We start from the raw sequence: 22,107 nt of genomic DNA, 5'->3' as shown, positions 1-22,107 counted from the left end.
GGGGACACTTTAGGATCTTATATCAATATTGTAAAATTGCAATGAGTTGTGCCAGATATGCTGTGAGGTATCTGCAAAAATGTTGGCTTGCCAAATATGATAATCTTGTTTATATGTTTGTATCACCTTTGTATTATGAGTTATACATATATAATGTACGTCTGTACTTCAAACTTGTGCTGTGCTTCTGGGTGACAGTGACATCCCCAGACAATTTGGCATCAGCTCTGCCTAGCCTGCTTGATGGCCCATTAAGGGCCATCAGCTGTACAATGAACCCATTGAAAAGGTCAAGAGCTACACCATATGACTCAGCAAGGCAGGCAGGGACAGGCCTATGGACAGAACTCAGGCTTCCAGGCCATGTACTGGGCACCTTGTGTTTGGAACAAAGGGAAGCACAAGCACAGGCCTCCTGGCAAAAGACTGTAAAAGGCAGCTACATCTTCTCCGTTTTGTCTTCAGTCCTGCTTCTTACCTCTGGAGTAACCAAGCTGTAGATGTGTTTCAGAGGGACTTTCAAGCCAGCAAATTCACCAAGACTGCTTGGAACCCGATATATGGACTCTGAAGTCTTTCTATGTATGTGACTGTTTTACCATTTAACAACTCTCTTCTTGTTCTTTTTTCTTTACAATAAACCTTTAATTTTAGACACTAAAGGATTGGCTGGCAGTGTGATATACTGACCTGGTGACGTGGCTGACCCTTTGGGGTCAGAAGAACACTTTGTATAGCTGAGCAGAGTTTTTAAATAACTTCTCACTGTACTGGATCCAGGTGCAGATTGGGAGCCAGAGAACTGGAATGCAATAAGGGGGCTCTGTGATTTCTTTTTTGCTTCTTGATAACCAGTGGGAGCGGGATCAGAAGCGCAGTTTGTGACTGGTTGGGGAGTTAATTTCAGTTTTACCACCAGTCTTGGGACTATCTGCTCTACCTTGTGCAACCTGCCCTGACCTTGGCATTTCCAGTGAGGGCTGCCCCAGGCACCCCGGTTCACATCTCTTGTCCCCCCTGCAGTCCTGAAGCTAGGGCAGAGGGGTGTCTCTCTTCTTCCTCCCACCCCGCCATCAGTCCTGCATGCCCCAAGCTCCGCCAAATCCCCATCCCCTCACCCCACTGCCTCCACTCTCCACATTCTCCCCACTCACCTGTGTGCACACCTGCTGGGCAGCCCTAGATGGGCCCTTAGAGGGAACACAGCTCACGGCCCCATACAGCTCTGGGCAGCAGCAACACTGGGTCCAGCTCCAGTTTGTCCTTCTCGGGCGATTCCTCCCTGACACAGTGCTCCTCCTGGGTCCTCTCCTGGGGTGTCCCCGATCGGCCACGCTGTGCCTTCCAGGCTTCAGGCGGGGTCTCAGCTGCTTCACTCTGTGAGGCCTAATTGCTGTAGCCCTTGGAGCTCCACACACCCCACCCCCGGCGCTCTCCCTCTCTCATTGCTCCCTCCTGCCAAAATGGCACTTCCTCCTCCTCAGGACAAAGATTTAAAGGGGCCATGATCTCTAAATCCCAAAGGTGATACAACCATAATTAAACAGCCCTTTTGCCTGAGCCCCACGAACCCGAGTCGGCTGACATGGGCCAGCCATGGGTTTTTAATTGCAGTGCAGACATACCCTCAGCAGCCCACAAGTGTCAGTAAATCATCTGCCTTACAGTATGAGCCAGCCTCGTTATATCTAGATGAAAACTTCCATTACACAAGTTATAGGAATGAGGCCACATTCAGCAGGAGCTACACTGGATCTGAATTTACTAGGGGGTTTGTAGTGCCAACAGTCTGTTAGGTGGTTCACAAATATAACAATAATATATCTGACCTGAGGAGCCTGCAGTCTAAACAGGCAACATCCAAACAAAGGAAATGGAAGAGAACCAACACACACAACAGTGACTGAATAGTGAAGCTAGGCATCTATCTTGTAAGTTCCATGATTTTTGTATGAAGTTACTTTGCACAATTTTTTTCTGTAAGTGAAAGGTGGAGGAGCAAACTCATGAAATTTAAGGGTGTAGATTATCAGTATAGACTTCTTGTAAGTGACTCTGGTGATTGTTAGAATAGGTTAATCATCAGTACACACGTAATGGCAATTCAAACTTTTCTTAGGAGATAAAGAAATACTAATTCACTGCATCAGAGTAATCTGTTTCACTGCTAGGGATTCTGTGATAGAAGAAATACAATTTGGTTTTATATTGGGTTTCCTCCTAAAACCTAAAGCAGAAAGCACCCTATAAAAAAATTAGATTTGCCATTTACAGTGACAATACGGTACCATTTTGATAATCCTGGCAGATCTACCATACCATCATACTTACATACCAGAAAAACAGATTATTTTATCTGCACCTGTCATTGAAACAGGTATTTGCTTTCAGACCAATTACAGAATATAACCTCTGAAGGACAAGTGGTTAAAATTGTATATATGACTTTATTAATTTATAGCAGCTGTTTAGATCTTATCGATTTTATGACTGCAACCATATATAAAAATAATTTATATGACTTTATTAGCAAAATGTAAGATCAGATCAGGTCTACTGGGATACAACCTTCTATCTGGATTTCAGCTGGCCAGCCATTATATCTGTTCTTGCTATTGTCAGAATGGTTGATCTGGTTATGAAAAAAAACAAACAAAAAACGCCTTCAGTTTATCATTTATAGACTGTCATCACTAGTTTGGAAAACTTCATGCCTCCCTGTGTAGCAAGAGTGAAAGATATGGGGACACAGGCTTGGAAACCCATCAGATATACTTCATGTTTTGCTTATCTTAAACTGGCATCTCCTCATCCGATCATCTATTATATAATTATTCCTCAAAATGTTATAACCCAAACCCCTTATTGCCCAGAAGACCTCACAGCATAGGACATTGATGTTGAAGTATTTCCTGTAGGTAATTTGTTTCAGTAACACCCAACAACACTCTGGAAAAAATGTGAAACTAGAGATAATTCTGTATATCTTCGGAAAACAGAATAGTTAGAGAAATCTGTGGAAACTGAGCTGGGCTAAGCATATTGATTTCTTTTCCCCTCTTTGCATCACAGAAAGATGACTGCACCGAGTATATAAATTAAAACACATTGCTATGAGGAGAAGTTCTGATACAGAAATGATTCCCGTTACATCTTCCTCAAGTCTGAGGAGGCCAGGATTTTCAAAAATGACTTGCGATTTTGGGCATCTCCCTGCCTGGGTGTCCATCTTGAGACTCTTAAAGGGTGCTGATTTTCAGAAAATGCTGAGCATCTGCCCTCTGAAATTCAGATCTCCTTAAAGGTCTCTCAAAAGTTGGGCTTTCAAAAATTGAGGCACCCTAAATGACTAGTCACTTTTGGAAACCTGTTTCCAGAAAGAAGTCAAACACAAGGTTGTGAAGGGTTTGTGAAAATTATAGTTTAAAAAAAAATAAAACAGAAAACAAAATAAACCCTACCTTTTCTTTTTGAATGTTATCTGGTAGGTTGAAACCTTTGGCAGCTATAAAGGCCCAGCTTGACCTGAACTTCATGTTCCATATTTCTTTACTGCCAAGCTCTGCTATTGCTTTTTTTGCACCATCATTTAATCTAGTAGAAGAGTTGAAAAATGTAACATGGGAGACTTGGAAATTCAGAACTTTAAAAATAAGTTATGTAAAAAAGAAGATAGTTGGATGATATTATATGGTGTAATTTCTGATTTCCTCTTAATGAATAATTTTTAAAGCTTTCCTGTATCTTCTACTGGAGAACTGTCCAGTAATGTGCCATAAAATTCATGGAACCAAATTCTACCCCCACTTATACCTGTGCAACTCCACCAATGTTAATAAAAGACAATGAGTTTGCACAAGGGAGCAGAGAGAAGAATTCTATGTTATGAGGGATTCTCTCTCTTTTGTACATTTTATTGCTGGAAGAAATTTCATGTAATCTCAGTGTCTGAGAGAGGTTCAGGCCATGTTATATGGGCAAGTATTGAATGGAACAGCATCAAATGACAGAGAAGGAGGTAAATGATTAAACCTGGTCACAGCTCAAGCTGTAACAACTTTTGCTTCTCAGAAGGTTACCATCCTGAGTTCACAGAATATCAGGGTTGGAACGGACCTCAGGAGGTCATCTAGTTCAACCCCCTGCTCAAAGCAGGACCAACACCAACACCAACTAAATCATCTCAGCCAGGGCTTTGTCAAGCCAGGCCTTAAAAACCTCTAAGGAAGAAGATTCCACCACCTCCCTAGGTAACCTATTCCAGTGCTTCACCACCCTCCTAGTGAAATAGTCTTTTCTAATATCCAACCTAGCCCTCCCCCACTGCAACTTGAGACCATTACTCCTTGTTCTGTCATCTGGAACCACTGAGAACAGTCTAGATTCATCCTCTTTGGAACCCCCTTTCAGGTAGCTGAAAGCAGCTGTCAAATCCCCCCTCATTCTTCTCTTCTGCAGACTAAATAATCCCAGTTCCCTCAGCCTCTCCTCATAAGTCACGTGCTCCAGCCCCATAATCATTTTTGTTGCCCTCCACTGGACTCTTTCCAATTTTTCCACATCTTTCTTGTACTGTGGGGCCCAAAACTGGACACAGTACTCCAGATGAAGCCTCAACAATGCCGAACAGAGGGGAATGATCACGTCCCTCGATCTGCTGGCAATGCTCCTACTTATACAGCCCAAAATGCCGTTAGCCTTCTTGGTAATGAGGCACATTGTTGACTCAACCAGTTTCTCGTCCACTGTAACCCCTAGGTCCTTTTCTGCAAAACTGCCTCCTAGCCATTCAGTCTCTAATCTGTAGCAGTGCACGGGATTCTTCCGTCCTAAGTGCAAGACTCTGCACTTGTCCTTGTTGAACCTCATCAGATTTCTTTTGGCCCAATCCTCTAATTTGTCTAGGTCCCTCTCTATCCTATTCCTACCCTCCAGCGTATCTACCACTCCTCCCAGTTTATGTCATCTGCAAACCTGCTGAGGGTGCAATCCACACCATCCTTCAGATTATTAATGAAGATATTGAACAAAACCGGCCCCGAGACCGAACCATGGGGCACTCCATGTCCAGTTGGCAGCCGGTATCAAGCGGAGTCATTGATCACCACCTCATTAAGCCTGATGATCTAGCCAGCTTTCTATCCACCTTATAGTCCCATTCATCCAGCCCATACTTCTTTTAACTTGCTGGCAAGAATACTGTGGGAGACCATAACAAAAGCTTTGCTAAAGTCAAGGAATAACATGTCCACTGCTTTCCCCTCATCCACAGAGCCAGTTCTCTCATCATAGAAGGCAATCTGGTTAGTCAGGCATGACTTGCCCTTGGTGAATCCATGCTGACTGTTCCTGATCACTTTCCTCTCCTCTAAGAGTTGTAAGCCATTTATTATTCTAGCACTGGGCTGGTACACAAATGCTTGCTTACCTGGTGCTTCCATCATCATGGGTCACCATCAAAAGAAGTGACCCTTGAGGTGCATTTTTAATGAAAGTAGTCATGGGTCCTGAGAAGTCTGTTGATACAACAAATGATTATTCATTACCCCATTACCCCCATGCCGATGCACAAAACACCTTATACTCATCTTATTGCTACTTTGCTTCTCCAAAAAACAGAAGTAAGTTACTTATTTTTCTCTAGCCAGGTAATTCCCTCATTCCCATGCAGAAGGCACAATCCTGAAAGGTACTGAGTGCGTTCAACTCCTCCCCCCCAAAGACAGTGAGCATACAGAATGATCAGCACCTCTCACAAGCTCTGGAGTAAGTAGGAAGAGACAGATTAGACTCAGACTAAGGTCAGAAGGGACCATCGTGATCACCTCGTCTGATCGCCTACATCACAGCAATCTAGAAATAAAACAAAGGCCTGATGCAATTCAGCTTTTTTTCTTTAGTATTAAACTGTGAAGTACTCCAGATGAGCAGAGAAATTTGTTTTGCCATCTGTTTTATAGTAATTACTGATCATTCTTGGAGATCTTTAGCAATTGTCAAATATTTAATTGAAAAAAAATACTTTTAGTCCAAATTTCTTCTGTATGGAAAAAGTGTCTACAAGAGACCCTCTGCCACTTTTATTTGGTGATACTTTGGCTCTTACCTCCTTCCCACATGTCAAAAAACTCTGTAGATATAACTTTTCCTGTTTTATCTGCAATAAAGAATGATACACTTTAAATACGGGGAAGGAAAGGGATATGTAAGGGGAAAGTAAACAGTGGTTACAACTAAAAATAAAACAATGAGGAGTCCGGTGGCACCTTAAAGACTAACAGATTTATTTAAAATCTATATTTAAAAAGGTGCCACCAGGCTCCTCATTTTTGTGGATACAGAATAACACAGCTTCCCGTCTGATAACTAAAAATAAGTGCATCTACTATTTTATATTTATTACTACAGTTTCAAGTTTTCATTAGTGCCAGATTTCCTTCCAAGTTCAGAAAATTAATCTGGTGAAGGAAATCTATAATCATAGTGATTGTCCTTGACAGCATTAATTCCTGCCCACCAATGGCACACAGAAGTGATCAATTAAAGCTATTGTGCAACTGAACTCCACCAAAACTGTAGCATGATAGAAAAGATTTCTGTCCAGATTCTTTCAAATAATGGAATTGGCTTTACTTTTTTACGTTATGTTTAAAAGAATGAGTGAATTGTATTATGAACTTTGGTACTTGCACATATACTTTATGCTAGTTCCTAACAATGGCTAAGGTTTTCAAGTGGCTATTGATTTTGGAGGCCCGAATTGAGACAATTTCAATAGCCCTAATTTTCAGTGGACAAGTGCTCAGCAATTTCTGAAAAATTTGGCCTCTTTCTAGTGGCTCAAGTTAGGCTCCCAGACTCACTAGTCATTTTAGAAAATCTTGGTCACTAAATCATAATTAAATTTCATTATTGTTCAGATGGGCTTATTTTTGAGTTCATGAAACAGACGTAAAACTGGAGGTAATTCTCAAGATTTCAAAATTTTTTGACAAATTCATGGAACATCTTTTTTTGCTAGCAGGAAAACTGCAAAACCAGTAACCAATTTTCATGTTATGCTTTCAAATGCCAAACTGAGTGAGGCACTGATCAGTTACATAAGACACACACATCTAGGTAGAGGAGGATACTTTCCTCTGGAGCACTTTATGCTGCCAGTCAGTGGCAAGATCTGGCAACTGCTGCCCTCTTTCTGGCTCATCTTGGCTCTCATCCTTGGCAGGATCATGGCAGAGGGGGAAGTATCTTAAAAGCACAGGACTCTGTAAAAGTTTATTTTCCACAATTCAGGAGGCAGAGACCAGAAGTGGAGAAATAACATTCCAGACCTGGGCCTCTCCTGAGCAGAGACCAGAGATCACACCAAACTGAGGATGCTGGATTTTACTGTGCTTGTACGTGGAATATCACTTTTTTCTCTGTGTGGTTAATCTTGGTTTATAATTTTCTCTTCTTTAACAAAAAACCTGTTCATTCAGAACAGAAAGGTGACAGCAATGTGAATTAACATATTAAAGTGATGCTACCAAAAAGAGTGTTGGATACAGTCTGTAGTGGAGAGATTTAATTAATTAGAAAAATATGCAGAGGATGTTTTACTATATTGCAATGTTAGATATGTCCACTTTTCTATCCAAACCAGTGGATAAAAGAAGCAAGATAATTAAGGAGTATATGTAAATATTTGTTTAGTCAGAAACTACCTCTCAGTGGAAGGACGGAAGATATTCTATTCTGCAATATTTTCAGAGATTTTAAGGCCCGAAAGGACCACTGTGACTATCTGGTCTGACCTCCTGCATAGTACAGGCCACAGAACCCCACTAAATAATTTCAACATCAAATCCATAATGTCTGTTTAAGTTGTAGCAGATCCTTCAGAAAGAGACTTAGTTTTGATGTAAAGACTTCAAGAGAATTCACTATATTACTAAGTTGCTCCAATGGTTAATTACCTTCACAGTTTAAAATCTGCACTGTATTTCTAGTCTGAATTTATATAGTTTCCAATCACTGGATCTTGTTATGCCTTTATCTGCTAGATTAAACAGCTGTCTTTTCCTCATGTAGATACTTGAAGTCCACAATGAAGTCACTTCAATCTTTTCTTGGATAAACTAATTAGGTTCAGCTTCTGTAGTCTCTCATTATTAAAGTTTTGCTGCTCTCAAATCATTCATGTTGCTCTTTTCTGAACCCTTTCCAATTCTTCAACGTTTTCTTTAAGTGTAGACCTCAGAGCTAGATACAATATTCCAGCAATGGTCTCACTAATACCACATACAGAGGTAATAGTACCTCCCTACTCTACTTGATATTCCTCTAGTTATACCTTCAAGGATCACAATCACCCTCTTAATTACAGTCTCACATGAAGAACTCATGTTCAGTTGGTCATCTACTGTGGTCACTAAATCCTTTATGATTTTTTTTTTTTTTTACTAGAAAGTAAAAATTCAAGGTAAGTTTGGTAACAAGGAAATGAAACTTTTGGACCATTTCCTCAGCTGGTATAAACAAGATATCTCCTTCCTCATTGGAGCCACACCAATGCACACAACTTGGTTCTTTGCCTACTTACTTGGAAGGTAAATGGATGCATAAACAGAACAAAACACTTTGTTTTTTAAATATATTTTGCATCATTTGGGAGTCAAAGTAAACACCATACTACATCTGAGCTTGTTTTCCAGACTCAGGGCTCTTATTCCTCACAGGAGGGGCCACTATTAAACATATTGCACCTCATCCTAGTTATTAGAGAACTAAGAAATTTCTTTTATGTGAGATGCAAAGTAATTCTACTCTCTCTATTTTAAAATCCAGGGCCACTTGGACAACTTTTCATGGTGTCCATTCTCATCCACTGAAAATTTAAACAAAAACATTTTTTTTGTTTACCCACTATTCTAAGATTTTTTTTCTTCAAGTGCTTCTTTTTATTGTTGTTAAAGCGAAGATGAATTTGAATCTGATAAAACTAGAAAGTTACCAGCTGCTCCTGTGTAAGGAAACAACTCCTCTAAGGCAGTGAAAGATGTGAATGTGGCACTCTCTGTACTACTGCCACAGAGAAGGCTGTGGTTTTCAGTCATTCATACATTGCAAGGCCACACTAAAAGTGACTGGGAATGACAGACTATTATTGTGCTTCGTTACTCTACTTTCATAAGTGTCCAACAGAGAGGAAATGGTAGTTTAAAAAATATAGGAGGGAAGACTGTTACATTGCATCTCAGACATGCAAAATCATTTTTCTTAGTGTACTACCACTGTCTCCATAACATTCTTCTTTTACTTACAATTCACAATGGCAATGTTTATACCTCTTCCAACATTACCCTTCTGTTCACTTATGAGCCTGAAATTGAAATAAAAACACCATCAGTCAGGAATTGCACTTCCAGAAGGGCTGTGATATTTACCTATGCAAAGTCATTCCTGGTATTCTTGTTTTCAGGTTAATCATTTAATTGAGGAGTCTGCTGAAAGCAATGGAGCCATGTCTTAAAAATCTATAGCACGTTGGACAGTTTCCTCTGGAGAGCCCATAATGAGCCTAGTTCAACACTGTAACTTGTACAAGTACAGCACAAGCAGAGTAAAACAACGCCAGAGAAAATAATTAGTTTTGTGGTATCATTCCATGCAGCTTTATAGAATAGGCCAGTGTATCTTCACAACAGTTCCACACCAAGATTTTCAGAAGTGACTATTGATTTTAAGGGCCTCAGTTTTTTAGTCTCTAATCTGAGATACTGTAAAGAGGCCTGATTTTCAGAATGCACTGAACATCCAACCTCTGAAAATTAGGCCCTTTTCCAGTGTTTCCAGTCTGAAACCTGAGGAACTCACAATCATTAGTCACTTTTGAAAATCTTGGCCCAAAGCAGTTTATATGAACAAAAGAGAAAAGCCAAGATGCAAGGTTAAGTTAGAGATAGAACAGGAAGACTACTTTAGTGACAAGCACAGAGAAAACAAAATGATGAAGTAGACTACCAGGAAAAAATCTTACATGTCAAACATACATAAGTATACTTTCAGAATACATACAGCGAGGGAGATTGGAAAGATGCAATGGACCAGAGAAAATTAGGTGGAGCTTAGTGTTGGTAATGGGCCAAAAAAAAAAGGGGGGGGGGAGGGGGATTATTCTCTACACAGATGGAACAGAATTATTCAGGGTTTAAAGTTGAGAGATCCAAGAGTTGACACAATGAAGCCAATCATGTAGTCAGAAGAGAGAGAAATTAAAATGTCAGCGATGCGTCAGCTGAACAGAAATAAGGACACCGAGTCAAATTTTTGCCTCAGTGAAGTCAGTGAAAATTCTGGCACTGACTTGAATGAAAACGGCATTTGGACACAATGATGAGAAAGCAATGAGCTATCCAAAAGGGAGAAAATACATGGATCAGAGGTAACAAAAATTGATGAGGATTTAAAAAAAATAGTTTAGAATCATTAAATTAAAAACCACAACATCTAAATGAAATCCACCTCTGGATTTCCAAGCGTGCCTCATTTGCTGTGTGACTGTCCTAGAATCGCACCTATACTTTACAGAGGAGACCCAAGATGGTGGTTTCTTGCTTGAGAGACTTAAGGAGCACAGCATGGTAAACAGTCTTGAAAGGGGAAAACCCCAAGACTGGTGGTTTTGTGTTACGAAGTTTGCATTAATCCAAGAAATGTCTCTTAATAATAAATGTTCAGTCTGTTGCTAAACCAAAATGTCCCTACTACTCCAGGTAGTCCTTGCTTCAACTCGAAGTAGACTGGTACTTACAGCTCATCTTCAAAACAAATCTTGGCAAACTTTTCCTTGCCACCACCACTGAGTAAACGATAAGCATAGCTTCCAGGTGAGCACGGAGACCAATGGTCACATTTCTGTCTTTTGGGGGGTGGCGCTGTAGTGAATAAGAAAGCAGAACATGCTTTGTTTGAGCACTATGTAAACACAATTCATATACCAAAATGACCTGTTAATTTCAGTATATAAGAGCAAGGTCACACAAGTATTCCAAAGGCAAACCTTGCCAATCTACAAACATCCCATCAAAAACACTGCAGATTTATATGAGCTTGAAATTGGCACCTGCTTGCCAAATGAGGGTAGAGAGGAAAGAGGAATTTGATTGGGGAGAATAGGTCCCAGCAGTCCTCTGAGATGATCTTTTGACCAGTGTTCTAGAGTACTACAAACAGACAATTGCTCAGACAAACTAGTTTGGTTACAATTTGCAGAAGATAATGTTGCTCGTTCCTTGCTTACAATGTCACCTGAAAGGGAGATCAGGCATTCGCATGGCACTTTCGTAGGCAGTGTTGCAAGGTATTTATGTGCCAGATGCGCTGAAGAGTCATATGTCCCTTCGCGCTCCAACCACCGTTCAAGGGAACATGCATCCATGCTGACGATGGGTTCTGCTTGATAACGATCCAAAGCAGTGCAGACCAACGCATGTTCATTTTCATCATCTGAGTCACATTGGTATCTTCTTTGCGTTTTGTCAAATCTACAGTGAAAGTGTTCTTAAAATGATCATGTGCTGGGTCCTCATCCGAGACTGTTCTAACATGAAATATATGGCAGAATGCAGGTAAAACAGAGCAGGAGACATATAATTCCCCCCCCTCACCCCTCAAGATTTCAGTCACAGATGTAATCAACACGTTATTTTTAACGAGCGTCTTCAGCATAGAAGCTTGACCTCTGGAATGGTGACCAAAGCATGAAGGGGAATACGAATGTTTAGCATATCTGACACATAAATACCTTCTAATGCTGGCTACAAAATGCCATGTGAAAGCCTGTTCTCACTTTCAAGTGACATTGTAAATAAGAAGCAGGCAACATTACCTCCTATACATGTAAACAAACTTTTTTATCTTAGTGATTGACTGAACAAGAAGTAGGACTGAATAGACTTGTAGGCTCTAAAGTTTTACATAGTTTTGTTTGAGTGCAGTTATGTAACAAAACAAATCTACATTTGTAAGTTTCACTTTCACAATAAAGAGATTGCACTACAATACTTGTCTAAGGTGAATTGAAAATGATTTTATCATTTTTCCAGTGAAAATATTTGTAACAACAAAGTGAGCACTGTATACTTTGTATTCTGTGTTGTAACTGAAACATATTTGAAAATGTAGAAAACATCCAAAAATATTTAATAAATTTCTATTGTTTAAAAATGCAATTAAAACTGTGATTAATCACAACTGATTTTTTTTAATCGCAGTTTTTTTGAGTTAATCATGTGAGTTAACTGTGATTAAATTGACAGCCCTCTTAGGAGAGCAACACAACCAATTATTCAGTAACTAACAACCCATTTGCACGTTAAATTACAAACACTGTGCTTCACTTATAATATACTGCATATTAGCAGGAAAAAAAGTCATTTGACCACATACCCTTAAGTACTGGTTTCTCTCCAATACTCTGAAGATTTTCGATAGCTGATGATAGCGAATTTTCAGGTACGATATCTGCAAATATGTATCCCAAATACCAAGCACACACCGATGCTACCATAAGTCCTGATAACTTCAGGAAGTCTGATAAGAAAGAACAAATCCATTATTTAATGCAAAAAAAGGCAGCATGTGATAAGAAGTCTACACAGGGCTACTAAAAATATAGTATCTTCTAAGGTTCTGCTACACAAATACACTACTTTGAGAGCGTGAAATTCAGTCCTGATGCACAGGCATTCCACAGCATTGGAGATCTTTGGTGGGGCTGCAGACAGAGTGAGCGCGGCAGTCAACAATGACAACCCCTTCCACCCCTAAAAAAAAAAAAAAGTTCTTAAAACACAACTAACCACAAAAAAACCTACTCTACCCCCAAGCAGAGGTTTGACCATGGAAAAGGAGATATGCCAGAGATTCCATGAAATCATCAAGTGACTTCGCTATTGTTATCCATTTTAGATTGGCAGCACCCAGATACTATGGTGATAGGTGGCAGTTTAAAATCCTACCCTACACATAGCTCACAGTGGGCTCTTTGTATCCTCTTTGAAATACAGGAGACGACTAAGCTAGGCCTGAATAGGCAGATATGTAAATGGAGTTGGGGTTCAGATTGAGGGTGGAGATGTGATATCTAGATTTGCACATATCTGGAGGCCTAGAAGCCTGCAGAGAGATGTGGACAGCAGCCACTAGTCCAGCCACGCTCAATTATACTATAATTTCCACCACTATTGTAGAAGCTATAGTAATGTCTATATAGGCAAGGAGACAGGTGTATATTTGCTACGTTTTTGGGAGTGAAACTGATAAATACAGTCACACTGTACCAGACACTTGGTTACCCCTTCTCCAGAAATGTATACCTGGAGATATGCGTCAGACCCCCTTCCCCCATGTTAATAAAATATCACATTTCTATTGCATCTTCACCCCAAAATGACTCAAGTGCTTCACATTGTGAGTATGTACACTCTGTCCATTAAGGAACTACTTTGACCATTACTGAAATGCAGCCTTTTGGGGGGCTGGAAGATGGGGAAGGGCCAGGGAAAACATGGGAGCTTTTTTACAATACTCCGCAGTTCAGACAAGAAAATCAGGACTGAATAGATTCTCTTGTTTATTTTTAAGTTTCCTGTCCCAGGAATAAATATGGGATATATGCGTAGTTCCCAAATCAAATTCTTGGCCAAGAAGTTCACAAATTCCCTGTGCTTTAGCACAATCCCAGCAAGCTAGGTCCCATCCAGCTGGAGTGGTAAGTGGGTTGAGTTTAAAATGATGTAAGCTAACACGATTTATTTAAATGCTGCTTTAAAACACTAACACTAAGGCTGTTCAGGAACCATCATTTCTGCTTCACGTCAAATTCTGAAATGCTGAATTCTTCTCATTCTGATTTGCCATGTGGTGTGACAAAGCTCCGACCTTGTCTTAGTGGGTCCCGCACTTCCAGGAGGATTTCGCTAGCCTGAGAGGCTCACTGTGACCCTCCACGTAGCCCTTCTCTCTCTAGGGGCAAGGGTCACAGCCTACCGAGTCATTTTCATCATAAGCCAGCAAGGGAGGTGAGAAGACGCTACCCTCCCTCGCACAGTCTGTTGTCTCACAGTCTCGCTGAATTAATCGAGGAAAGGGAGGGGGAGGGAGCAAGCTCAGGCCCGCCTTCTACTTTGGGCTCCAGCCCAGAGACCCTAATAGTAGCAGCTATCTGTAGCTGACTCTTTGAAACAGGATGAGTACAATTGCCTGGACCACTTCCCCACAGCAACCCCCACTTCAGCAGGGATAGCTCAGTGGTTTGAGCATTGGCCTGCTAAACCCAAGGTTGAGAGTTCAATCCTTGAGGGGGCCACTTAGGGATCTTGGGCAAAAATCTGTCTGGGGATTGGTCCTGCTTTGAACAGGGGGTTGGACTAGATGACCTTCTAAGGTCCCTTCCAACCCTGATATTCTGTAATACTTCACCCTTACCTTGGGGCCTCCTTCCTTGTGCCTGATGGGTTTTTCCTGCCCCATTTCTCAGGCAGCGCGGCTTCCTCCTACAGCTCCTGACACATGCCTCTAACTGACTAACTGGGAGGCTTTAATTAGTTCCAGCCAGCCCTTAATTGGCTTCATTTGTCCCAATCAACCTAGCTGTCTCCTCTGCTTTCTACAAGGCTCTTAATTGGCCCCAGGTGTCTTGATTAACCCTGGAGCAACTGCCATTTGGTTACCATGGTAACAGGGATTTGTTTAGTCCAGGGGTCAGCAACCTTTCGGAAATGGTGTGGGGAGTCTTCATATATTCACCCTGATTTAAGGTTTCACATGCCAGTAATACATTTTAACCTTTTTAGAAGGTCTCTTTCTACAAGTCTATAATATATAACTAAACCACTGTATGTAAAGTAAATAAGGTTTTTAAAATGTTTAAGAAGCTCCGTTTAAAATTAAATTAAAATGCAGAGCCCCCCTGGACTGATGGCCAGGACCCGGGCAGTGTGAGTGCCACTGAAAATCAGCTCACTTGCCACCTTCGGCACGTGTGCCATAGGTTGCCTACACCTGGTTTAGCCTGTGGCTAACATACCTGTTTCACTCTACTTTCCTATAGTCATCTGGCCTTGCCCCATCACAGTGGAAATTTCTAAATTTCTCACAAAATGGAATTTGTTAAAAAAATAAATAAATAAATAAAATAAATAAATAAATTTCAGGTCAGGTGAAACATTATACTTCAATAAAAATCAAAATATTTTGTATCCATTTTGACTTTTTATATTATAATTTAGAACGTAAAATAAAATTGGAGAAAAAGTCATTTCAAAATGGAAAATTGAAACGTCCCAGTCCACAGAAGTCAAAACAGAACATTTTGACCACAACAGAATGCTTCATTTTGATTTTTTTTTTTAAATGAAATTTCATCAACACCGACACATTGCTGAGAGTTTAGAATGCAACAAAATGGCATTTCTGATGAAGGTAATTAGCTATTGCAAAAGAGTGCTTTGTACTAGAGCTAGTTGAAAACAGGACGTAATTTTTGCAAAACATGTCAAAAATTACATTTTTTGGTCAAAATTTGACTTTTCCAATAAAAAACTGTATTGAAAAATTGAGTCAAGTTTCAGTACATTTTGGCTAGCTCTATTTAGCACAGGGGTTCTCAAACTGGGAGTCCTCAGGGGGTCACGAGGTTATTACATGGGAGGTCATGAGCTGTCACCCTCTACCCCAAACCCGGCTTTGTCTCCAGCATTTATAATGGTGTTAAATATATAAAAAAGTGTTCTTAATGCATAAGGGGGGGGTCGCAATCAGAGGCTTGCTGTGTGAAAGGGGTCACCAGTACAAAAGTCTGAGAACCCCTGATTTAGCATTCACTGATTGCTAAACCCTAGCGTATGATTTATCTGAGTCAACATGTCTGAAGTTGAAGGGAGTGGTAGAAAAACCAAACAATTGAATGGATTTAAGTAATGAAAACAGAGGATTCTTCTAAAGTAAAATGTGAACAATGTCAAGAGTTGCTAAGCAGCAAGCTAGACAGGATTCATGGTCACTGTCAAAAAAGTACAGAAACTCAGTTTCTTTCACCTTTTGCAGATTAAATGTGACAATGAATATAACTGTCAAAGTGAAGAGCAGAACTTTGATGAGTTTGGTGATCATGTGAGAGATATTCATGATCATAAAAAATAGCCAAGCTGTTCTGTTAAGAAGCTTGTTTCAAGCTTATTTAGCTTTTTAAGCTTAATTCAAGAGAAGTCTTTTGTTCACTTTCAGCATCCAAAGAAAGGCAAAGGTCAATCAATGTTTATGCCATTTAAAACAAATCTGAAAAGCAAAATTTTCCACTTGATTAAAAAAAAACAAAACAAAACAAAAAAAACACACGTGCACACATTACCAGCAATGAAGTACAAAATAAGCATTTTAAAGAAATAATTGATGCACTTAGCTTTGAGTATACTCCACCAGACAAATTTCAACCGACAGACCCACTATTAGTGATTTTCTCCATTGAAAAATAACTGAAGTTTTCTATGCTTGAGTATTCCTCTTGAGCTAGCCTAGCCCTAGCGGGACCAGCAACACACCAAACACATAACACTTGAGCTAATTTGTCCACACAAGCACAGCACTCACTCATGTGGCATTACATTTTTGTCTTCACTAACACAAAGGTGTGTGGGATGATGGGTTTTTTTTGTTAGTTTGTTTACAGCTAGATAATAGACAGACAGTTATCCCACTGTAAAATCCTAAGTACAGACAAAGAGCACTTACATTGTTTATCGCAAGATGCCTAGGTGAGGCCAGCACTATATTCCTGTCTGTAGTTGACTTCACCTAGTTTACTTTTCAATAAAAGTAGTGCCTTATCTCCACTAGGATTTTACAGCAGTATAGGTAACATATCTGTTAGTTATCCTGTAGTAAAATACACCATTTTTGTCAGTAATGATATAGCCTAAGACTTCTGGGGGCATATCCCAGGGTTTTTAGTATTGCAGTTAGCTGAGTTGCTCCATGAATTCTTTCCCAGTGAATTGTGGGAGGCCTTTTCTATATTTCCTGGGCACCTGGGAGGAATTGTGGGAAAGTGCTGGAGGACTAGCAGCATTTGGAGGGAGATAACAAGACTACTCTGTAGCATGGACACAAGTTAGCAGCTGATGAGTTGTACTAACTCAAGCGTTAGCCTATACCCCCCAACGGGGCAGCCAACAAGGGTTAAAAGCACGACCACACTCAAGTTCAGGGTTTGTGTTTGGATGTGGGACTCAAGTTAGAATCTGAGTATTGTGCCTATGTTGATTTAACTTTACAGTGAAGACAAATCCAAAGTGTGTCCACATTCACTCAAGTTAGCCTAGCTCAAGAGACGCAATTTTAAATAACTCCAATTAAGGCTATGTCTTCACAACAGAGTTAAGTAGTCCAATGGAAATAGAGGAAATAGTAAAGGAAGAACTAAAAGGATCAGCGCTGACATTATTGAAAGATGATGAAACATGAAAACGACCCTACAAGAGCTATAAGCAGCCATCCTTGGAAAACTACACTCCTAATTAATGCTACTGAGTTTACTTCTAAATAGAAAAAAGGAGAACATTGCGTCCAAGCTGCTGAAGATACCATTCAAGAATACAAAGAGAAATATCCAGAGGAAGTCTTTGCCATTGGCTCTGGCAATAAAAAAAAAATGAAAAAAGATGAGCGAATGTCTCAGATGGATTCATCCTTAGCTTCCGATATAAGAGTGTTCACCACAGTATTTGAACGTCACTGAGTAAGAAGGAATACCTAAACTATTCTAAAATGCATTCAAATATTCTTCTGTAACCACCGTCAGATTCATTTTGTTTGAAAAAATGGGAACTTAATATCCCAGTTTCCCCAAGACATTTGAGAAAATCTCAAAAAGTTTCTCTCCATAACCACATCCAGCTACCATAAATAATGTTGAAAACTTGCATATATATTATGATAAGGCCTTCGATTAAAAAAAAAAAAAGCACATTTTTCACATGGCACTAGAATTACAAAAGCAAACTCAGAGGCTTCAGAGGGTATGCCTACACAGCTGCAGAAGTGAGCCACCCATTCCAGGTCGACAGACTTAGGCTAGTGAACTAAAAACTTGTAGACCGTGCTTTAAAGTTGTGCCTCAGAAAGGAGTCCTCCATAGGCTTCAAAGCCAAAGTCGCAACTTACAAATAGCTGTGTAGACAGCTATTTGTAGAGTGCTAACATGAGCCTTGCAACCCCGAAGCTGTTGGGCTGGGGGAGTCTACAGAGCTGATGGAAGTCAGAACTACCCAGACAGACACAATATATTATAAACCACTGCAGTCTCAGTAGAAACTTGGCCTGATCTAATTAACTAAGAAATGGAACAACAGAAGGATCAAATTGAAAATGATTCAGGGAAGCTGTTACTGAGCCAAAACAAAAAGGTCAAAGGTCAAGCCAGAAAGAAGAAGGTGAAAAGTTCCTGACGGAATGTAAAAGTTAAAGATCCAGGTTTCTACCACACAAGTCTATATTTGTGAAGGAGGTTGAGTCACAGCATTTTGCATCAAAATGGCTGAAATTTTTAGAACTAAATATCATAGAAAAAAGAATTGATTTTAGAACTTTAAAAAAATAGCAAAGGCTCTGCAGCCCTGTCCACCCAGTTGAGCATCAGTCAAGCGTTCCTTATTGTTCAGTTGGAGGTTTTATTATTATTATTATTATTATTATTAGTTTTTAATGATTGGTTTGGTCAAATTCTGTAATGGACTTGGTGTTGAAAGAGCAAATAAATTAGTCAAAAATGTATTGGTGCCTAAGAAAGATACAGAAGAGCAGAAGGCCTAATTAGTTAATAGAGGAAGGACTCAGTTATCGCATTCTTGTGGTTTACTTAAATAACTGCAAGTCTGTTAATTTTTCCAGTGTGTGCTCATTTCTCTCTCCTTCCCCCCTCCTTCCTCCTCATTTAAATCTAGCTGCTGCTCACTACACCCCCAGCACGACACGTGGCATTATGGTGTACATCTTTATGCGTATCACTCCCACACTGAACAACAAGGAGAACGATAGCGACACATACATCGGTACCTGTGAAAACCACCTGGCAGTGTTTATGTAACCACATTGTTGCAGGTTGCAGATACATGGACGTAAATGTTCCCCTGCCCTACCTCTGTTTTCACTTGGGATTTCAAAGTCACAATGTGGGTAAAAGGATTTTTAACTTTGTATTTGTTTGTTTGCACTTTGACTTTGCTCTCTACTTCTTTGCACATAATGAAGTTCTGTTTTTTGGAGACTCAAAGTATCTTTATTAGTTTACACCAGGAATTACAGTGACTACCAGGAAGCAAAGCCCCACCCATAGCAAGAACATCCAAGATAATTTATGTAACAAAAACAGAAAATACCACTAAGGCTAACTGTTAAACTGGCCTTTTAAGATCTCCCTCAGCTGTATAGCTCCACAGTTGGCTGTTCCAATAGCCCTTGCTGTTCAAATTCAGCAGACAGTCTGTCCATCTCACCCCTTCATCCTGATGGCAGCTTTTACCCCTTTGCTCACAAATATTATGCATTATACAACATGTAGCTAGAACTAAGAGGCTACTTTTCCTCTCTGAGATCCAACCTACTGAATAAGCCGTGCTAGTGTCCATTCAATCGGTACCAAAAGCATATTCTAAAGACATTCTGCACCTGTTGAGATGGTAGTTGAATTTTTCCTTGATGCTGCCAAGGTGACCCGTGTACAGCTTCATGAACCAGAGGAGCAAGGGATAGGCTGCATCCCCTCAGGATCAATATTGGCATTTCAATATCACCTGTGGTAATCTGCCCATAGGGGAAAATGTCCTTTCTTGCAGTTTTTGTTGTTTTTTTTAAATCACATGTTCTTAAACATGCAAATATCATGCACCTTCCCTAACCAGTCTACCTTGATATCACTGACTTAGGTCACCAGTGATTCATTAGCAGTTATATAACCATGAAAAAATATCCCTCTCCTTGGATATATACCAGTACCTCGATATAACACCATCCAATATAACAAATTTGGCTATAACACGATAAAGCAGTGCTCCGGGGAGGCGGGGGAGCGGGCTGTGCACTCCGCTGGATCAAAGCAAGTTCAATATAACACATTTTCACCTATAATGCAGTAACATTTTTTGGCTCCCAAAGACAGCATTATATCGAGGTAGAGGTGTACGTGGTGGCAAAGTGGATTAGAGTCAGAAGAGAGGTGTGTTGGTGTTATCACCACACATGAGTTCAGTGGGGTTCCAGAACATGATCCCCAGCTCCCCAAAATCCTCTGGTAAATCGCTGGTATCCCACAGAACACTGTGCAAATGATCCACAAGGCAGTGAGCCAGACGGTGCAGGGCACACTGGGGCAGTTACCTGTCTGTGGGGCACTACAGTTTATACCAATGCACGCATTCATGGTGAGTACATGCACTAGCACTGACACACCTGTGCATGGCCCAAAGGGTGGCTGTGCTACCCAATCAAACTTGGAAGTGTAGAGGTGGCCAGACGGGGCAGAGAGCGAGTCCCAGGCGATGCCAGTGTGACTGGAGAGAGGGGAGCCACCCAGGAAAAGTGCAAAGAGAAGTAGGGATGGGAGAGGGGACGAGAAGCCCCAACACGTCTAACGTCCCAAGCGCCTCCCGGAAACGATCGGGGGACAAACATCAGGAAGTAGCAACAGGCTTCTTCTCCGGGTCCAGCGCTGGGCTGCCAAGCACACCCGCCCTGCCCGAGCGAAGCAGGAAGCTGAGCTCTGGCGGCCAACCAACACCCTCGCAAGGGCCCCGCAAGGAGACAGGATCTGCCCGCCCCACTGCTCCGCTCCCCCCAAGTCCCCGGGAAAAGCGAGCAGCGCCCGCCACCCCTTCCCCGAGCCCGCAGCCCGGCCCCAGGGCAGGGGGCAGCCCGCTAGCTCCCGCCACCCCTTCCCCGCAGCCCGGCCCCAGGGCAGGGGGCAGCCCGCTAGCTCCCGCTCCCTCCTGTGCGCGGCGCCTACTCACTGCTCCAGCCCAGTCGCATCTTCCCGGCAGCGGGGCTCCCCCGCAGCCCCCCACCAGCTGCACCGCCGAGAGCCCGGCCGCGGTCCGGGCTGCGGGCGCAGGAGGGAGAGCACAAACTCGCAGCACCTGGGCGCCCGGGCGGGCACGCCCCGGGGGCAGGATGAGTCACACGTGGTAATAGCTGGGAGCGGAGCTTTCTGCCCGGCCAGGGACCCGGGGGAGAGCGGTCGCGGGGCAATCGCGGTGCAAAAGGCCGCTCGGCAGCCAGCGCACGCTGGGGGCTGGGCTGTAGGATGAAGCAGCAGCTATAGCAGCGCTCCCGGACACCCCGGCTGTGTGCATCCGCCGGGGCAGCGCTGCCGGCGCTTGTCTCCACTGCCAGAGCTTTCGGTTTCAGTCTAAGGAACTGCCGGACTTACAACGTACACAACCTTGCCTGCAGGAAATGGTCTCTAGTCTGCCCTTGTGGGCTCAGCAAGAGATCAAAAGGTTGTTTCACTCACCCTCACAAGCTGGTCCAATGAACGATATTACCTCACCTACCTTGTCTCTTGAGTAGATGGTGTCATTTCTTTTGGTACCCCTCAGTGGGATTGGAGGAGAGTGGCCTATGGTGGAGGAGAGTTGTGTGGCAGCCTCCTGTCCATAATCTGACCTGTTCATGACTCCAGCATCACTGTTGTCAGCCGTTTGATAATAGTGTCAGAGTTGTTTCTGAGGCTGTGAATGGCATTGCATTCTATACACCTGAGGTTATGGGAAAGTGATGCTGTTTGTTCAGCCTGTGCACGCCTTCCAAAGCACTCTATGTAGAAGTCCAGTCTGTCATTTCGACCATCTGGAGGACAAAACAGGTGGCTGTGAGACAATCTCCAACACCACATTCTGGAGGCCACTATCCTCCAGTTCTACTGAGTACCACCAACAGAAAACTACACCATCTGCTCAAGAAACTCCCTGCTACAGCATGGGAACAAATCTACACACACGCACCCCTAGAGCCCTCACCAGGTGTATTCTATCTGCTCCCCAAGATCCATAAACCTGGAAACCTTGGATG

At 41.8% G+C, this 22,107-nt stretch overlaps 1 protein-coding gene and 1 long non-coding RNA gene across 4 annotated transcripts; one reads left to right on the top strand and one right to left on the bottom strand.

The window, feature by feature from the left end:
• Nucleotides 1-2,427: 2,427 nt before the first annotated feature.
• On the bottom strand, nt 2,428-21,576 carry FAM3B (FAM3 metabolism regulating signaling molecule B). 3 transcript variants are annotated; one of them, XM_032791683.1, is made up of 8 exons: nt 21,551-21,576; nt 12,433-12,576; nt 10,796-10,919; nt 9,306-9,364; nt 6,107-6,157; nt 5,429-5,516; nt 3,462-3,594; nt 2,428-2,632 (listed from the first exon to the last, which is right to left on the bottom strand). In XM_032791683.1, the coding sequence occupies exons 2-8, from the start codon at nt 12,551-12,553 to the stop codon at nt 2,543-2,545; spliced, it is 666 nt and encodes a 221-aa protein (XP_032647574.1). In that variant the 5' UTR covers nt 12,554-12,576; nt 21,551-21,576; the 3' UTR covers nt 2,428-2,542. The 3 variants fall into 3 exon arrangements, with proteins under 3 accessions (XP_032647574.1, XP_074929993.1, XP_032647573.1); XM_075073892.1 differs by lacking the exon at nt 21,551-21,576 and adding an exon at nt 21,174-21,249; XM_032791682.2 differs by lacking the exon at nt 21,551-21,576 and adding an exon at nt 21,048-21,163.
• LOC142047968 (uncharacterized) lies at nt 18,169-19,889 on the top strand. Its single transcript, XR_012657305.1, has 2 exons — nt 18,169-18,710; nt 18,742-19,889. It is a non-coding gene; the product is annotated as an uncharacterized LOC142047968 (long non-coding RNA).
• Nucleotides 21,577-22,107: the final 531 nt, after the last annotated feature.

This window comes from Chelonoidis abingdonii, chromosome 1 (assembly GCF_003597395.2).
Source record: "Chelonoidis abingdonii isolate Lonesome George chromosome 1, CheloAbing_2.0, whole genome shotgun sequence".
Classification (NCBI taxonomy): domain Eukaryota; kingdom Metazoa; phylum Chordata; order Testudines; family Testudinidae; genus Chelonoidis; species Chelonoidis abingdonii.
The sequence above is the reverse complement of the archived record's forward strand: the minus strand, read 5'-3'. Positions and strand labels throughout refer to the sequence as shown.